Source organism: Podarcis pityusensis (genome assembly GCF_964106645.2).
Source record: "Podarcis pityusensis genome assembly, chromosome: 10".
In the NCBI taxonomy this organism is placed as follows: domain Eukaryota; kingdom Metazoa; phylum Chordata; class Lepidosauria; order Squamata; family Lacertidae; genus Podarcis; species Podarcis pityusensis.
In genome coordinates this window covers 20,561,820-20,581,335 of record NC_138035.1, presented here as the reverse complement: position 1 = coordinate 20,581,335, position 19,516 = coordinate 20,561,820, and the positions used below count along the sequence as shown (strand labels likewise).

The following is a 19,516-nucleotide window of genomic DNA, read 5'->3' as shown; positions in this document are numbered from 1 at the left end:
AAGGGCCTTGTAATCCAGCTTTGTGGAAGCACAGACCTCCCAGTAATTGGAAATCTACCCTTTTTCCACGATAAGAGCTGTGCTGACTCAGTAGAAAGCAGCTTAGTAATGATAACTGTGGCACGCTTGCGTCAAAAGATGAGCGAGAATTGCACCACCGTATTTAGAGAAAAGGACTGGTGTGGCAGGGGAGGGGAAGAATTAATTTTCTCTCTCCATGATAATTCCTAGTCCTGAGAAGGTTTGCTTAGTTGTAAGTATACATGCCTTTGTGCTAGAATTATGATCCTGATTAAGTGCCTAACGCAGTGTTGCTAGGAATGAATACCAAGGGTTTTTCGCTGAAGAATAATGAGACGCTTAGCAGTTGTACAATACATATATATTTTTTTTAAAATTCCTTCTGAGATGTCTGTCCTGCTGAGACATTGTTTGGCTTCCTTTTCTTCCTCTAGCATTCTCTCTCTTAACACAAAGAAGTAACCCAGCATTCAACAAGCTCTCCAAGTTTTATTACGTCTTGAGAGAATAATGAATGTTGCAACATGCCCACAGATTGCATCGTGCGTATAGTTACAAATTGGAAGAGCTGAAAACATTGATCAGTTAATCATTGTGATTCATTTATAAGTGACTAGAGCACTGATTTCTAAAACGAGCTGGCAACAGCATGTCACAGCTAATATTAAGCCCTGCTCCCCTAATATATCTTAGATACTGATTTTTTAAAGATTTCATTCCTTTCCTGGGAGTAAGTATCAACGAACTCAATGGAACTTATTTCTACATAGACTAGTGTACTAGGGTATTGTTACCAGAGTGTTCAGGGCACTTAGATATTACCGGTACATTGTAATCCCTAAAACTTCCCTGTAAAGAAGGTCAGCATAATTATTCTCGTATTGCAAATGAAGAGCTGTGACTGTCTTAACTATATGGTGAATTTAGGAACATAAAAACCTGCCTTTATGTTTCAGTGATCAGACCTTTGGTCCATCAAGCTCAGTATCGTCTGGCAGAAACTCTCCAGGGTTTCAGACTAGTGTCTCTCCCAGTCCTACCTGGAGATTCCTGATTTATAGTCTTTTAGCCATTACACTGCAGTTCATTGACTAAAGTTTGCCAAGAGTGCAATATTCTATTTTATTTTTCGAGGGGTGGATAAAATATTTCCGATTTGACATAAATCCGATGAAGTTTCAGGAACTGGAGTCAGAATTCTAAAAGCCTGGATAACTAGGAACCCTGGGACTGTGGTTTCAAGGGTGTAACTCCAATGGAAGTCATTTCAAGGCCTGTCAGGAGGGCAGAGGGCTCTTGTGCTTGGATCCTGCTTGTGAGTTTCCCATGGGCATCTCATTGGCCACTGGATTAGAGGGCCATTGGCCCGATCCAGCGGGCTCCTCCTGTGTTCTTAAATGTTTAGTGCATTGGGGACCTGAGAGTCCACACAACCCTCTCAGCATTCCATGTGGCAGAGAAACAGAACTTGAGGAAGAGTTCATGGAGAGAGAAGTCTTAACAGGTTACCAGAGGCTCCTGGAACTTCCCCATTCTGTCAAAAGCCGTAGGCTTTTAGCTAGTTTTAAGATGCTTAGGAAATATCCCTCGCAATTCAGAAGTGAAGTTTGTCATCGCCAGCGTTATTTACAAAACATTTCCCTCCGAACCGGTACTTCGTTGGAGGCCTGGCCAATGTGGAATATTTTAAGATGGGGAAGAGTGAAATGGCTTTCTTTGCTGAGTTCCTTTCAGGAAAGATTAGCTCTTTAATAACAAAGGAGCCTTGAGCTTTCTAGATGCCTCCAAAGCGTTTCAGGCCTTAATCAGCCAGTCTTTAAATAATGTACCATTTTAGTATGTGTGGGATCATTAAAGTTAGAAAGGGAGGGGGGTAGAGAACTCGTTCTTTGAAATTTTATTTTAAGGTAAAAATTAGCAGAGAACAATGCTAATGCCTGGATTCTTAAGATGAATGAACTCATAATATGAGCCAGGTTTCAGGGAATCATAGAATCTTAGAGTTGGAAGGGACCCCGAGGGTCATCTAGTCCAACCCCCTGCAATGCAGGAATCTCAGCTAAAGCATCTGTGACAGATGGCCATCCAACCTTTGTTTAAAAACCTCCAAGGAAGGAGAGTCCACCACTTCTTGTGGGAGCCTGTTCCATTGCTGAACAGCTCTTACTGTCAGAAAGTTTTTCTGAATGTTTAGTCAGAATCTTCTTTCTTGCAACTTGAAGTCATTGGTTTGAGTCCTACCCTCCAGACCAGGAGATAACAAGCTTGTTCCGTCTTCTGTATTTGAAGATGGCTCTTCTATCTCCTCCCAGTCTCCTTTTCTCCAGGATAAACATACCCAGCTCTTTCAAGGACTCCTCATAATGCTTGGTTTCCAGATCCTTGATCACCTTGCTTGCCCTCTTCTCTACATGTTCCAGCTTGTCAACATCCTTCTTAAATTGTGGTGCCCAGAACTGGACACAGTATTCCAAGTGTGGTCTGACTAAGGCAGAATAGAGTGGTACTAATCGGGACACGGGTGGCGCTGTGGGTAAAACCTCAGCGCCTAGGACTTGCCGATCGCATGGTCGGCGGTTCGAATCCCCGCGGCGGGGTGCGCTCCCGTTGTTCGGTCCCAGCGCCTGCCAACCTAGCAGTTCGAAAGCACCTCCGGGTGCAAGTAGATAAATAGGGACCGCTTACCAGCGGGAAGGTAAACGGCGTTCTGTGTGCTGCGCTGGCTCGCCAGATGCAGCTTGTCACGTTGGCCACGTGACCCGGAAGTGTCTGCGGACAGCGCTGGCTCCCGGCCTATAGAGTGAGATGAGCGCACAACCCTAGAGTCTGGCAAGACTGGCCCAAACGGGCAGGGGTACCTTTACCTTTACCTTTAACCTGGACATTATACTTCTGTTGATGCTGCCTAGAATAGCATTAGCTTTTTTTGCTGCTGCATCACACTGTAGACTCATGTTAAGCTTGTGGTCCACCAAGACACCTAGATCCATTTCACATGTACTGCTAGTAAGCCAGGTGTGCCCCATCCTATATATGTGCATCTGGTTCTTTCTGCCTAAGTGCAGAACCTTACATTTGTCTCTGCTGAAATTCATTTTGTTAGCTTGTGCCCAGTTCTCCAATCCGTTAGGGTCATTTTGAATTCTGATTCTGTCTTCTGAGGCATTAGCTCTCCCAGTTTGGTGTCATCTGCAGATTTGATGAGCATCCCCTCAATTCCTTCATCCAAGTCATTTATAAAGACGTTGAACAACAATGGGCTTGCCTCTTTTTTCCAGGATGATGAGGAACCATTAATGGAGTACTCTTTGTGTTTGCTCAGTCAACCAGCTACCAATCCACCTACATTTTTCCAGTTTCCTTGCGAGAGTATCATGGGGGGCTTTGTCAAAAGCCTTACTGAATCAAGATACACTATGTCCACAGCATTTCCCTGATCCACCAAGTTTGTAATTCCATCAAAAAAAGAAATCAGATTGGTCTGGCATGACTTATTTTTGAGAAACCCACGCTGGGTCTTAGTAATCGCAGCATCCTTTTCTAAATGCTCACAGACCAACTGTTGAATTATCTGTTCGAGGACCTTCCCTGGTATCAATGTCAAGCTCACTGGTCAGTAGTTACCTGGGTCTTCCTTTTTCATCTTTTTGAAGATGGGTACAACGGTTGCCCGCCTCCAGTCTGTAGCGACCTTGCCTGTTCTCCAAGAATTCTCAAAGATAATAGACAAAGGCTGTGAAATTACACCCGGAAGCTCCTTTAGTACCCTTGGATGCAGCTCACCAGGCCCTGGAGATTTGAATTCATTTAAAGTAGCTAGATGTTCCCTTACTACCTCTTTTCCTATCATGGGCTTCAGCTCCCTCCTTACATCATTTATTCTGTTATCACCAGGTTGGGCATCACTTTCCTTTTGGGTGAAGATAGAGGCAAAGTACCGTATTTTTCGCACCATAGGGCACACCTGACCATAGGGCACACCTAGTTTTTAGACGGGGAAATCAATAAAAAAAATCATAGCGCGCGGCTATGGAACAAGCCTGCATTCACTCCATAGGACGCACACACATTTCCCCTCAATTTTTGGAGGGGAAAAACTGTGTCCAATAGAGCGAAAACTACGGTAGGTGTTGAGTAGTTCCGCCTTTTCTCTGTCACCCAATAGCATTTCTCCGTGTTCCCCACACAGAGGACCTACCACTTGCATGTTCTTCCTCTTACTTCGGACATAGCCAAAGAGAGGTGCTTTTAATTTCTTGATTTTTGAGAGGGGATAAAATGTTGAAATAACACAAATAAATTCATTAAGGAATTTGCCAGGTTTTGAGACTTGGGAAATGGCAGCAGTTCATGACAGTCAAAATTTATGTACGAACTGAGAATTGCCTAACCTTTCGTTGGTGAACTTTATCATAGTTAAGAATTACTGTGCTAGCCTATAGGGGAGGGCTTTATTTTTTAAAGACAATCTCTCTCTCTCTCTCTCTCTCTCTCTCTCTCTCTCTCTCTCTCTACATATAGAGAGAGCGTTGTAGACTTGTACTGGATGAATCCACAGCATACATTTGAAGCACATGGCTTCCCGCAGAGAACCATGGGAACTGTAGTTTACCCCTCACTGAGCCACAACTCCCAGCACCATTAGCAAACTGTGGTTCCCAAGATTCACTGTTATGGGGGGGGGGGGAGAGAACTTCTGTTAAATGTGCTTTAAATGTATGATGTGGATGTGTCCTTGTAGAGTTACGTCCACCTCTGGAGCGTTTGCATCTTTGCAAACTGCCCCTCAAGTTATTTTTATCCCTTGCCCTTCTTCCTCCTTCAGCTGACCTGAAGTAGCTTCAGGCCCAAACCACATCTTACATGCCTAGGAGTGCATTGGTAGCCTGGCAGCCTTTCTGCTTGGCTATGGAAAAGCTGTTTCCAGTGGATATGACGTGTGGGCAGAGAAGGGGTGATGAAGGGCAACTGTGCCCAGTATTTTCCCATTCCATCCACTGGCTTCCTGGATGCATTACAGATGTTGCTAGACTGCATCTCCCATCATCCCTGGCCATGTTCCAATCAACATCTGGAGGGCCACAGATTCCATGTGGAAGAAAAGGCCAAACTGAAGGGCACTTTGACCTGGGGAAAGAGGTTGTGGGCCTTCTTAGTACACTTCTCTGCTCAAAATAACAGCCCCTTCCAAAGCTGTATTCCTTAACAGCAACAGCAAACTGTCAGGTTATTGGTGCACACATTTGCACGTTGTGTGTGCTTTCCCTCCCTTACACACGTGTGTTCGCCTTCCGTTTCAGCATGGATTGAGAGTTTACCACATGCTGGGGGGAAATTGGAGCTGAAATCGAGCCTCCGTATTTGAAAGCTTATACCTCTGGTTACTTACAATGCGATGGGCAAGCAACAGGATGGATATTGCTGCTATGGCCTGCATACGAATTTCCAAGGGGTGTTTTGCTGATCGCTGCTGGAGACAGAATGATGGAATGGATTGATCTTAGATCCAGAAATGCAATTCTTATCCACCACACACACACCTCCCTAGGGTGGGAGGAATCAGCCCTTTCAAGGAATGTTTGTGTGTCTGTTTCTAATGTAAATCCAATATATTTCTCAGTTTGAACTCACGTTTTCCCTAAAACTCCTCTTGAAATAACTCATATATTTTATTTATGTGTGCCATTTCTAGAAACGCTTCATTCATCCTTCAGGGCCTCATTGGCCTAATTTGCATGCCATGGTAGCCAGGGCTAGGCAATTTGCTGCCCTCCAGATGTTGTGGGCTGCAGCTTTTCTTATGGCAAAGTTGAGGGGAGAGGGGAGGATACAGAAAATGAACCTCTAGTTAAAACTAAGGCTGCAATTCTCACCACGCGCTTTGGGGAGTATGTCCTACTGCAGTCCTATGCAACAACATTAGTCATTGCTGTAGCTTTGAAATACCGTATAGTTTCCTTATTTAATCACAATTCTAACAATGTTTCTCTTTTCCCATCCCTTCTTAGGTAACGGGTATAGTAGGCAGAGCAGATGTCTTGGCCTGTCTACTATTTCTTTTGGCTTTTCTCTCCTATAATAGGTATGACTCTTTTTGTTTTATGGGGTTCTTAAAAAAATATGTGCTCTGTATTATCCCCCTCCACTAAGCTGCTTTTTCTTTAATTAAAACAAAGGAAGAGGGTGGGAAGCACCTGCTTTTTCCGGAGATGTTAACTGCTGCCCTGGTTATATGGTATGGTACCATTTTGGGTGTGTGGAAAACTGCCCTGTATCAGTGCCTGCGGAGTAGAGAGAGGAAAAACCCATTTAGAGTTTCTTAAGCACTGTGAAGAATGCATAGAGCTCTCGCACAGGCAGGCTTCCCTCTTCATTCCAGCTGTGGGGAAGACCTGTGCAAGCATCCCGTTGCACATACAGAGCTTTCTGCCTCAGTGAATCTGGGAAGGCCTTTGGGTCACTCAGGTGCCAGATGTGGCCTGGAATTCTAGCAGTGAAAGAGGCAGGAAGCAGAGCCTGCTCCCAGGGGAAATGGTGGGACAACAACAACAACAACAAAAACCATAGCTGTCAACTTACAGGTTTGAAAATAAGGGACCAGCAGCCTTGAAAATAAGGGACCAGCAGCCAAAATAAGGGACCTGCAGCCTCACCTGTTCCAGGCACTCCAGTCTTCCTGCCCTCCTGCAGTCTGGTCAAACTCATGCTGGTAGCTTCGAGAACACTGTCCAACCAACTTTGTAACCAGAGGTTCAACTGAATAGAATCTGAATCACATGCACCACAAGGCCTATGCCTCAACTTAAGATGGCTGCCCGGCCTGGCTTTGCACTGCAAAGTTTGCAGCAGCACGTGCAACAAAATGGCGTCCAGCATTCAAAAACCCCCTCAGCTTGCATTAACTAGCCACACACAAGGCATGCAAGCTCCACCCCCCAGTCGTTCTTAGACTTCTTATTGGGTGAGCAACACAGCCAAGCAACACAGTTGGAGCCTCCCTCCTCCCTTGCCGGCAGGGAGGGAGGGAGAGGAGCTGCTTCCTTTGAAATTTAAGGGACATCATTTAAGGGACATTTAAGGGACATCTATCAATAAGGGACAGCAGTGGGACATGGCGCTGGAATAAGGGACTGTCCCTTCAAATAAGGGACACTTGACAGCTATGAAAAACCTCTCCATGGAACTGTGTCTACAAATCACGGCACAGACAAAAGTGTGGATGAACTCTCAGCTAGGCTCCTCCTTTCCTTAAATTGTTTCCATTCAACCAATTATTGTAAGAACTGCTATTTAATGTTTTAAAGAATGGGTGCCTTCTTGGTTTCCCCATCCCACCCCTCTTCCCTCAGCATCCTTTTTTCCTTTTGCTCTCTGTCTTTCAGATTGTAATGCCTACGGGTCTTGGTTCCTCTGATTATATGCAAGCCACTTTGTGAGCCTTTATGGCTGGGCAGTGGGGCTACACATATTTAAACAAGTTAGATAAACAAATTCCACGTTGGCATGGAACTGTTGTGTAGAATCACGCCACTCGCCTGAGACCCTTGAGTCTGTGGCTGAATTGGCTACATGATGAAATATCTAATAATCCCACTGAAGTGAAGGGTATTACATAGTTAAATAAATGAGTCCTGTAATTACTGCGAATGCTTCACAGAATCTCTGCTGTAAGCAACGAATCACAATTTGCATGCTCTTAAAACTATTTGTTTGCTGGCACTTAACAACAATGAAGACAAACGGCTTGCAGAGTGCTTACTCCCTTTTAAAAGCTTTTTTACTTTTAACATCAAACATGATTGTGGTCAAGTTTCTAAATCTTTCCAGCGTGTATAGAGAGACTCAGTGTCTTTGATGGGGATTCAGTTACTCTGTTAAAGTCTCAAGCAAAACGTGCATTGTCTTAAGAGTTTAGAGAAGCTGATCTGAAATCGGATGGGGATGAGTTCACTGAACATTTTCACATTCTTTGAAAAGTCTCCCCACTTTCGGCAATTGAGAGTAGCTTTAAAAGGGCTTCAAAGGCTCCTTCAGTAATGGTTTGTGTGGGCTCAAAATGTCATTCCAAGACCTTGGCAACTAGGCCAGTCTTCTGTTGATGGGAGCATTCAGATGTACTGTATGTTCAGTTACTCTTTAAAAAACTCTCGAGCACAACAGGTGAGCTATTTGTCTTCATAGTTTATAGAATTGAGCTGAAATCGAGTGTACATGTGAATGTGGCAGGAAGGCAGGGGGAGGGAGTGCAGGGACATGGGAAGTTGCCTTATACTGAGTCAGACCCTTGGGCCCATCTAATTCAGTACAGTGGTACCTCGAGTTAAGTACTTAATTCGTTTCGGAGGTCTGTTCTGAACCTGAAACTGTTCTTAACCTGAAGCACCACTTTAGCTAATGGGGCCTCCTGCTGCTGCCGTGCCGCCGGAGCACGATTTCTGTTCTCAGCCTGAAGCAAAGTTCTTAACCTGAAGCACTATTTCTGGGTTAGCAGAGTATGTAACCTGAAGCGTATGTAACCTAAGGTACCACTGTATTGTCTGCACTGACTAGCAGCAAATCTCCTATTTCAGGAAGGACATCTCTCCCAGTCCTACCTGGAGATGCTTGGGGAGTGAACCTGTGAACTTCTGCATGCAGAGCAGATGCTCTCCTGTTGCAGCACATCTGCTCCCCCCCTCCCCCGGATTTCCAGATTAGCCCAATGATGTCTCCTGTCTTCTGGAACTGGATTGTGAGAGTGGTGGTTCTGTTACCACACTAGGGGTGCAACAGGACCGGGAATGTTTGCATGGTGCCCAAATAACCAGGCAAAGCTCATTCTGTTGCCGCATTGTGCTGGGAGCATAACAAGCAATAAAACTGCCTCTGTAGCGCAGTACAAGAAGACAGGTAGCCTTGTCTGGTTGTCTTGGCAATGCAGGGAGGAGTTCCTTCACAGTGAAGCAGCCTTGCTTCGTTTACCCTTTGCTGGTGATACTAGGTCACCAAATCCAATTGGCTACATAGCCCTTTGAATTGTGCTGTCATCTCCCTTCCTCACTTCGTGATCCCTGATTTTGTCCTTAACCCTTCCATCTCATGATGTCACCTGTATCGTTCCATCTATTTCCAGTGTTGAGAGGTGAGTGCTGATCCGCATGTAACCAGAGTAGTACCACCCATGTACAAGAAGGGTGGATTACCAGGCTTGGGAGAATGCCAGGATCTATGGAAACACAAAACACTATTAGAAACTTCCTCCCTGCCATGGAAGGGCCGTACCTCAGTGATAGAGCATCTGCAGAACGACCGAGGTTTAACCCTTAGTATCTCCAAGTGGAGCTGAGAATTTCTCCAGCCTGAAACCCCAGAGAGCCGCTGATAGTTATTGTAGAAAATACTAAGCTAGATGGACAAATGGCCTGAGTTGGTATAAGGCAGCTTCCCATGTTGTTCCTGTGTTCTTGGCAAATCCCAAGGCAACCTAATGATGACTGAGCATATATGGTGAGTGCAGAATGTTGACTGACTAATGGAGGAGACAAAAGAATGGGAAATGGTGGTGGAGAAAGAATGGAGCAGAATATGCCTGGAATAGGGCGGCTAAAATGCTGAACTGGGACAGTCTACACTGCAACATTATGCTGGTGGTCCCTTTTGTTTTGTACTAATAATTTAAATGTATAGGGTAGGATTCACCTAACCAGCCCCAGCAGTGGAAGGATTTGCATAATGGGGGTTTCTCCCTATGATCCCCCCCCCAAATGGCTCTGGTGGGGTTGGGAGAACCTCCAGAATAGCAGGTGGAGGAGGAGAGGGGGATTGCTCCATCTGGCAAGCTGCAATGCTTGTGCAAATGAAACAATTGGAAGAGTGCAGTATTAAATCCCACGCTTTGTTTCTGACCACCCCTAGATGTTCACATTGCTAAAGGTAAAGGGACCCTTGACCATTAGGTTCAGTCGTGGCTGACTCTGGGGTGGCGTTGCTCATCTCGCTTTATTGGCCGAGGGAGCCGGCGTACAGCTTCCGCGTCATGTGGCCAGCATGACTAAGCCGCTTCTGGTGAACCAGAGCAGCACATGGAAACGCCATTTACCTTTCCGCCAGAGCGGTACCTATTTATCTACTTGCACTTTGACATGCTTTCGAACTGCTAGGTTGGCAGGAGTTCACATTGCTAACACCATCCTAAATAGACCACAGAAGTTTCTATAAAGGAAAGAAGCTGTTGCAAACTCTTATTGTCCTTTGTTCCAGGAAATGTCATTGGAATAAAGTTAGTGGCGGTCAGTTTATATTGTATTTCCGTCAGGAAATGCTTCCACTGGGTGGGGGCTCTCTAAGGAAGGGCTACAGGGACACGCTAGATTTCTGATACGGAATTGAAAAGCTGTCATAAGCCATGATTTTCTCTGAATGCAAATAGGGGCATCGTTCTACCCTTAACTTCTCTATGATGAAAGCCCCATAGACCTGCCAGTTCGGCATTTGTAGTGACAACCAATTTAGGTTAAGTATAGGAAGTGACAATAAAGATTATACTGGGACATAGAAATCTGCCTTATTAAATCAAGTCAGACAGTTTGTCCCTCTTGCCCAGTATTATCCCCTCTGAATTGGCAGAAACTATTTAGGTTCTCAGACAGAGATATCTCCCAGTACCTGTTCCCTGGTGCTTTTTAACTGAGGATGCTATGGATTGAAGCCTTAAACTTGGACCCTGATGGCTGTGTTCTACCTTCACTGTTCTGAGTACCACTTGGGAGGGAACTGCAGGTGGAGAGAGTTCTGTTGTGTTCAGGTCCTGATTTTGGGATCTGGTTGGTCACTGCAAGAACAGGCTGCTAAACAAGATGGGCCAGTGGCTTGATGCTGTAGGCTCTTCTTATGTTCTAATGACCTTCTGCATGCAAAGCATGTGTTCCACCACTGAACTGTGGTGCCCATAGGTGTCCACATGGGAGAGGGCAAAAGGGATGTGGTCTTCCACTTCCCCTTGATGAACCATACTCTTTGGATCCTCCAAGTTTCTGTCATTTGTGGAACATGAGATGTGAGGCTAAATAGCCTTATTAATGCATTCAAATAACGTATGTAGTCATATTATCTGGAGGGGCGGGGGACTGCACATAAAAGCCACACCCCCACTGCCCCTACTGGTTGTACTTTAACCTTAGGTCAGGGGAAGATGATCAGTTCCCAAGAAAGAATATCCCCCTGCTTCCTTTTTGGACCAAATACAATTTGGAAGCTCAAGTGGCCTTAATTGTACAGTACCTGTATTCCAACAACAGGAAGGATTGGGCTGGAGAGCAATTCTTAGCTCACATGTACACAACTGTTTGGTGCCGAGGTATATCTTGGGTAAGCACCAATTCATGGGCATCCATAGGAATTTTATGGAGAGAGGGGCAAAGGAAAACACTGAAAAGGGAAACAGGCTAGTTTCTCACGAAAAATGGGATGAATAGTGCCTGTACAATGGTAGTGGAGAGGGAAATACACGGGCAAATGTAATTGCACGATAGGGCTATTGTGTAGTTGCATTTGCCCAATGTGTGATTGCATTTGCCCATATTCTTCCCACCTATTGTCAGTTGTTGATTGTATGCTCCTTGGGGGAGGAAAGACATGTGCATGCTGTCTGTGTAACTCTATAAGGAACCATATGTCGTCTCCTCCTTTTACGATAACTTCCCTTTTTGCCCATTCTTCTTTTTGCCTTATTGCTCTGCTTATTTAACAGAAGCACGTTGTTGTTTTTCAACTTTGCTGATGCAGACAGTCTTGTTTATTAACAGTGTACTAGGGAGGGGGTTTTATAACTTAAGGGAATGAAATCTGCTTAATGGACAAATAGGAAGCAAAATGCATTTGCCGTTTGGTTTCTTGAAGTAATTTCTCCCATTTCCATTCTGCCTTGCAGGAGTGTGGATCAGCTTTATGTTGGGGAACATTTCCCCCCCACTGCCTCCCCCTCCTTTTTGCTGCTTAGTTTATTTCTTGGGACCTGTGCAATGCTGGTGAAGGAAACTGGGATCACCGTGTTTGGTGTTTGCCTGGTGTATGATGGCTTCTTGCTTTCTCAAAATAGACTCAGAATGTAAGTAAACATAACTTGCATGTTTAAGTGTTTTGGCTATATCTATCTTGCATAGAAGCACACAAAATGTACCTGCTCATAAATACGATCAGTACATGGGTGTCCACAGTGGGGTGATGTGGGGCAGTTGCCCTCGCTGGATCAGCCAGAATTTCCAGATTCCCAGCTTTCATTTTTTCAAAACAGGAAGTTTCTAGTATTTGTAAAACTTGAGATATGAGGCAAGTGCTTCCACCAGTGCAATGGGGCTTCCCCCTTTCTCCCTTTGTGCACTCCCCCCATGTCCCTTCCCAGTTGGTTCTAGGGGATGTCGAGAGAACCCCTAGAACAACACAGGATGGGGGGCAGAAATAGAGAAATGGTTAGTGTTGAACTGGGTCCAAATAAATTTGGGTTCAAATCCTCACCTAACCACACATAGTTACTGGGTCACCTTGGTCAGTCACTGTCTCACTGCCATACCTACCTCACTAGGTTGTTGTGAGAATAAAGGTTTTGGGTGGCTGGGGGGAAAACCATCTATGCTGTCCCAAGCTACCTGGAGGAAAATATTAGCTAGTTTTCACAGTGTTTCCATTTGGACAGAATCATCCCTAAAAACCTTAGAACTTGCTTGTCTGATATGTATTTAGGACTGTTCAGTGAAAATATTTCTTTCCTTCAACTGCTTTCCTAGATGGGCTCCTTGCATTGACACATGCTAACTATTGTGTTTTATTGCTTCAATAACATTATATAGCTGCCACATCTGTATTGTAGAGCTTCCAAGAATTAGGCTGTGTGGCCCAGGTGTGGCACAACTTTATATCCGCGCTAACGTTATCCAGCATGAATGCTGCAGTTTATAGTGCTCAGTATTTTATGTCTATACTTCTTCCTTGGCACTCTTTATTGAGATGGATTTCTCCATCCAAATAAAATAACCTAGTTACACTGATAACAACACTTAAGATCGATAATGGAAACAGCACCAACAGCTGCAACAGACATCAAGCCATTAGAGCAGCAGCAAATGCACAAGCTACAGCGAATCATAAAGTATATAATTGTATACATACACATTTGTAAATTTATATTAAAGTGAATTAAATTTTTGCTGGGTTGTGGTCAGCTAAGCTCCACTCAGACCCACTGGAATTAATGGACACTCGTTAGTAGCACTGACATTGAACACAAGCCTGTTTCATAGAACTGCCAATTATTTATCCCAGGTGTGGGGAATGTTCATGTATTTGATGCCTTTCTGCGATTCATTTTCAGCCATAGAGAATGACTCAGAGGAGCACTCTTGTCACGCTGTCTGAGAAATGATATTGGGTGTGGGATCATCCTAACACCGCTTTTCACACAGGTGGAACCAAATAAATGCTGTAGGTAGCTCCCGCTCGATGTATGTGGAAACCTGTCTTGTCAATAAAAAGCTTCGATTCCTCTTTCAATTAGGAAAAACGGAGGGGTGCACCAGAAGATTCCCCGGCCTCCTTCAGCTTCTCTACATGCTTCGTTGCAATTTCCGTCATCCAGCAGGGAAAATGGGAAGCACCGCGTGGCTCACAAGGGGACGTGGAACTCCTGCCACCCGGCATCGCCTGAAGAACAGCAGCACAACGGCCTTTCTGTCTTGAGCAAAGTTGTGAGGGCTGTGCTAAGGTACTATATTCAAACAAATGTTTGGAACTTGGAAGTGCACCCAGCTGCTTTTATCAGAATAGCAGGTGAACATGGGTTTGTGTTCCCCATATCATGCCTTTTGTTCATTTGGCCTAGTCTTCGCCAGCCTGATGTTGGTGGGCTCCAAACTTTCCTCATCCCCAGGCAGCGTGGCCCAATGGTTTGGGGAGGGGTGAATCTTGCCAACTTTGCTTTCTCTCTGTTTCCCATTTTTCCAATCTTAAGTTTAGCTCTCCTCACTTTTGCACCAGTTTACAATTTTGTTTAAAAGTCCGAATAAAAATTCATATACATTTTCTTGTGCATTTAATCTAAAATACACATTTTTGCATAGTATGTTGCCTAACACACACATTTTTGCAAGCAATATAATGCATTTTTGTATGTCATTTTCACCAATGTAGGAAATTTTGTGTGTGCTTACCCCTAATAATATTCTTTTTGTGCACATTTATTGTTTTCGAAACTGCAGTGCAAAATTTGAAGAGGTGCACATTTTGAAGGGGAGCTGCATTTTGGTTCGTGTGTTGGTTTGAGAAGTGCCAATTAGATTTGCATTAAAACGTGAGCCAGGCTGATTTATCCCCCATCGTTAATCAGGGATGAAGGGAGTCTCAAGGGTGCCTGGTTTGAGAAACCTGCTCTTAGGTCATTCGGGTCTATTCTGACTGGCAGTGGCTGTCTAGGGTCAAAGGCAGAGGTCTCTCCCATTGCCTCCTACCCAAGCCTTGGTACCTGGAGATGCCAGGCAAGGGTTCTACCACTGAATTGTGGCTCTCCTACGCAGCATAACTCAGTTTCCTTTCACCCCTCTGTTTTGCAGGGGAGCCAACATGTCCCAGTGCAGTTTCACCAGCATACCTAGCTTTCAAGCGAATGTGGTATTTAGCAGGTTGCACTTTAAGGGTAGCGCAACTGGTTCAGCTGCACCGGGTGCCGTGCTGCGGAGGGTGCCACAACAATGTTGTAGAATGGAGCCAAGAGGCCAGGGGATGCCAAATTTTAGTGTTGCGTAGGGCGCCTCTGAAATTTGAGAGCCCAAAGTCTGCCACTGCACTTAGGGCCCTATCCTGCAGAGATGAATAAAGCAACTTCCCCTAGGTTGTGTCACTAAATGGCAACTTGCGAACAGGAAATAAGGGCTTTGTGTCACTTCTGTTTTTCCTCTCTGGGTGGAGCACAGCGTCCTTCTACTAAGGATTTATGTGTATTGCTTGCTAAGTTTCCTTACCCATCTGCTGGTAATTGAGTTGTGAATAAGTCTTATTAGCCATTATCCCTTTTTAATCCCTCCTTAATAGGGCACAGTGCTGTTAATTGGATATGCTTGTTTCCTAGCGTTGTGTTTCATTTGCCAGGTGATCTTTTCCTTGAAACGCTGGACTTGTTGATTAGGGTAGTGACTACTGCGGTATAACTATGGGGCCAAACCATGTGTGGAGAGTTCGGCTAAGCAGTCATAGCAAAATAAAGCAAGGGTTTGTGCTACAAGTGTACAGCTAGGCAGACACTTCTGAAAGGAGTAATGTGACAAATTTCCAGGCCACAGTGATGCAAACAGCCCTATAGATGCATTGATTTTACAGCGCATCTATAGCGTGTCTCTCTATAGCAGCCTTTCCCAGTTTGATGTTTTGGCCCACAGCTCTTATCAGCTCCAGAGAGGCCAGGTGAAGGTCTTTTTTACTCTGCCATACTTTTATGTTTTATGTTTCAGTGCATTCAGATATGGTTACAAATAGTTTTCCCATTTGCTGGATTTTAGGCTGGGTTCTTTGTTAATTTTTATTATGGTCACTTTTTAGGCTTCTTTTTGGTACTGTCTTATGTTGCGGTGTGAGTTTTTATATCATTTTTGTATTGTGATAGTTTTACTGATTGAATTGTATTTGATTTTTTTGTACATTGCCCAGTGGTCTTTGGTTGCTGGGCAGTTCAGAAATGTACTCTTATTCTCATTACAGACATAATGTACATTACAGGCATAACATTTTCTTATGTCCATGTGTTGGCAAGCTCATCATACAAAGGAGTTAGCAGTTGGGCTCTTGATATAATCAGATTTCAGCATTTGTTATGAAAGAGTTTCTGCATTCAGAAGTGGTACAGCTAATTTTGCTGATAAAACTTCTTCCCATGTAGTTCTGCTGTATGCTTATGCAAGATGTTAGCAATATCTGCTTCCTTGGGTCTTTGTGTTCTGGGGCAGTTAAGACACAACTAGAAAAGTGTTAGGAACCATAACGCTCCAGGTGATCTATAATGTAGCTTTTGGCCTTTACTCAATATTTTGTAAAACAGACAAACAAAAAACCCTAATGGTCCAATGCAAGTGTTTGTTTTTAATTACAAACTTGGTTGAATTTTGTTTTTAATTGCCAAACACAAAGTGTTGTCTTCCAAAGAGAAATATATGCACATATGTTAAGACTTTTATGCAGTCATCCACATGGCATCAAAACAAACTTGGAAAATCTTTTACATTACATTTTCAGCTCACACCCGCAGGGTATACTTAAGTCTAAGGCGTTAAGATAATTTCTCCATAGTAGCTGCTGTGACTGAGACAGAATGGCGATTACTGTACTATTGTTAATAAACAATATAAACTGAGACCATACAGAGCCAAACCCAGCTTTCTTTGTTCATCCTCTTATCACCCAACAGACATTCAAAAAATCAAAACCAGTAATAAACTAAAAACACATCAGCAGTCTAAATATCTCAGTAGGCTTGTCTAAACAAAAAAGTTTTTACCAGGCCCTGAAAAGAATACAGTGAAGGTGTCTGCCTGATATCAATAGGCAGGGAGTTCCAAAGTGTCGATGGCACTACAATAATAGGTTGGTTTATTACAGGTATTGTGTGGCACCTGTAACAGTGCCAGTTGTGCAGGATCAATCCCATCAGGAACTCCAGTCTATGCCTAGCACGAGATTCTGTGTTCCATTATGCAAGGGAGTATGGTTAGGTTATTAATTAATGTCTACTCAGCACTTTTATGAAGGCTTTTAAACTTGGTTGAAGACCTTTTTGAAACATTTCCTTTATAAAAAATAAAAGAAAACTATTCACCACCCTTTGAAAGACTGACAGCTTTATGGAGGCCTGCTTCTAGTTAAATGCTGTATGGAAGCATGGTTTTCTAATGAGAACTAAAATGGAGAGCGAGGTAGGTTTAACTACCATTTTGTGATTTTACAAATCTCCCCTGTACAGTCCTCCAATTATCAATTTGTAGTTAAGTTCTGCAAAGCCATGGTGAGTGCACTTGATATCCTCAACGTTTAATTTAACACGAAGCTAATAACCTGCTCTTGTCTTTTCTGCCTTGTAAGAAGTTGTTATATCTATTTATCACAACAGGGAGTTTGGGTTATGTGCAACTATGGAACAGAGATGAAATTATCAAACTTGGAAAAATACTTTTAAAATTGCATGATCAAAACATCAAATAAAAAAAATGAGTGAATCAAAGATGGTTCAGATATTTGCAGTATCTCCATGTCAAATGGATTGTTAACTCAGATGTTAAAAATAACAGCTTGTTATTTGCAAGGCCCTAAAGTAAACTTGCAAATAAATCTACAAAAATCAGTAGTCCATAAAAAAATTATAACTCACCTGCTCTCACATGCCTGTGTTAGTCACTTAAAGGGGAAAACCCACCTTGGCTTTTGAAAACCTTCCCCTACATAGTCACCTGGAGCCTATTCTTGTCAAGTGAATTTACAAACTTCTGCTAATGAGATATGTCTGGTGGGGTTTTTTTGGGGGGGGAGGTAGCCTGTAATGTTTAATTTTTTAATCTATTAGACTGCTTTCATTGTAATCTTTACAGAAAGGCAGCATTCAGATGCAGTGAATGTAATTATTGGCAAATCCTTTAATGAGCTAAAAAGATATCTCTGATTAATTGGGCAGCAGATTAAAAAGAAACTAACATAATAACTTATTAAAATTGTAGATTTTCAAGAACTGTATTAAGAAAGGCACTTAATCTTCTTTTTCTCTCATACACATTGTCTCTCCCCCTGCACCCCCCCAGCCCATACACAAAAGAAGAATGCCTATTCTGAGATGGTGCCTGAAACAAAACATGTATATGTGACCGAAAAGCAAATTATACTTCTTGCTTCAGGTCTAGCTGTTCCCAGGCTTTCTTCAAAGTGCTGGTCGTTATTTTGAAAGCTTTTAAAGTGGTTTAGGACCAAGATACTTAAAGAACAATCCCACCCCAGATAGGAATCTGCTTGTCAGCGAAGACAGGGGTGAGTAACCTGCAGCCTGACACCCTTTCATGTGTGTAGGAAGGAGGAAAACAGGGGGAAAGGAGGTGACAGAGATAAAGGGATAAATAGGCACCACTGCGGTGGGAAGGTAAACGGCTTTTCCATGCGCTCTGGCACTTGTCACAGTGTTCCATTGCTTCAGAAGCTGTTTAGCCATGCTGGCCACATGACCTGGAAAAGCTGTCTGTGGACAAACGCCGGCTCCCTCGGCCTGAAAGCAGAGATGAGTGTTTCACCCCATAGTCGAATTTGACTGGACTTAACCATCCAGGGGTCCTTTAGAGCCAGTGTGGTGTAGTGGTTAAGAGCGGTAGTCTCGTAATCTGGGGAACCAGGTTCACGTCTCTGTTCCTCCACATGCAGCTACTGGGGTGACCTTGGGCCAGTCACACTTCTTTGAAGTCTCTCAGCCCCACTCACCTCACAGAGTGTTTGTTGTGGGGGAGGAAGGGAAAGGAGAATGTTAGCCGCTTTGAGACTTATTTGGGTAGTGATAAAGTGGGATATCAAATCCAAACTCTTCCTCTTCTTCTTTGCCTTTACCTGTGTTGGAAGCAGCTTTCTACAGAGTTTGTCCATTGGTCCATCTCACTCAGTACTGTCCATCTTGACAGCTTTTTTGGGAAGATACCAGGGATTGAACCTAGGATTTTCTGCTTGCAAAGCATTTGCTCTCCAATTGAAACACAGCCCTTTTCCATGGCATGCTGTGCTTGTTTTTAGAAGAGAACCTAATACAATCTTGTTGCTGTTGTGTCATCTGGGGCAGAAAGTGTTTCATTGTTTCCTAGATTTTATTTTATTTGGTGGGAATATCTCCACCTCACCCCCCCCATCTCAATCCTCCCAAAAGAACGGGAAATTTATCTTGGGAATTTGTGGCTTGCGCTAACATCATTGGATTCTTTCCTTGTTATAAAGTGCAGATTTATAGCAGGGAGTGGCTATTTTATTTTAAACGTAACCAGCAGACTGCATAATAGGCCTTGCTGATCTATGAGGAGAGGATTTTTACAAGCTCCGGTCAGGAAGTTAAATGTTGGAGGGCTCAAAGACAGCTGTCTCTATTTCATCGTTATTCCCTGCATTTGCAATTCAGCTGCGTTTGATGGATGCTGTGTGCGCTTCCAAGGTCAATAGGACCAGATTGTTTACACTGGAGTTTTTTTTGTATGGGTGCCAACACACACACACACAAGATGCTCTGATTCTTGCTCCTCTACTATTACCAGCCCCAGCAAAAAAATAGCAGGAGAAAGAGATATTGAAATGTTGGAGGAAGCAACACAGCTGTGAGCCGTTTTGCAATTAAAATTTCAAGACCCGCGATTTTCGCCACCAGATATTGCTGGCCAGAAATAAAATAGCAAGGAGGGCTCCACAGAGCACAGAGCATCTAACTCATCATCTGAATATATTATTTGAAGCATTGTCTAATATAGGGGGC

At 43.7% G+C, this 19,516-nt stretch overlaps 1 protein-coding gene across 1 annotated transcript in view; it reads left to right on the top strand.

The window, feature by feature from the left end:
* The window catches only part of TMTC1 (transmembrane O-mannosyltransferase targeting cadherins 1), a 135,229-nt gene that overhangs the window by 11,900 nt on the left and 103,813 nt on the right, over positions 1-19,516 (top strand). The window contains exons 3-5 of the mRNA XM_081024001.1: positions 6,030-6,103; positions 11,930-12,106; positions 13,550-13,756. Coding sequence (XP_080880127.1) covers positions 6,030-6,103; positions 11,930-12,106; positions 13,550-13,756 — 458 coding nt within the window. The remainder of the gene's footprint in view (positions 1-6,029; positions 6,104-11,929; positions 12,107-13,549; positions 13,757-19,516) is intronic.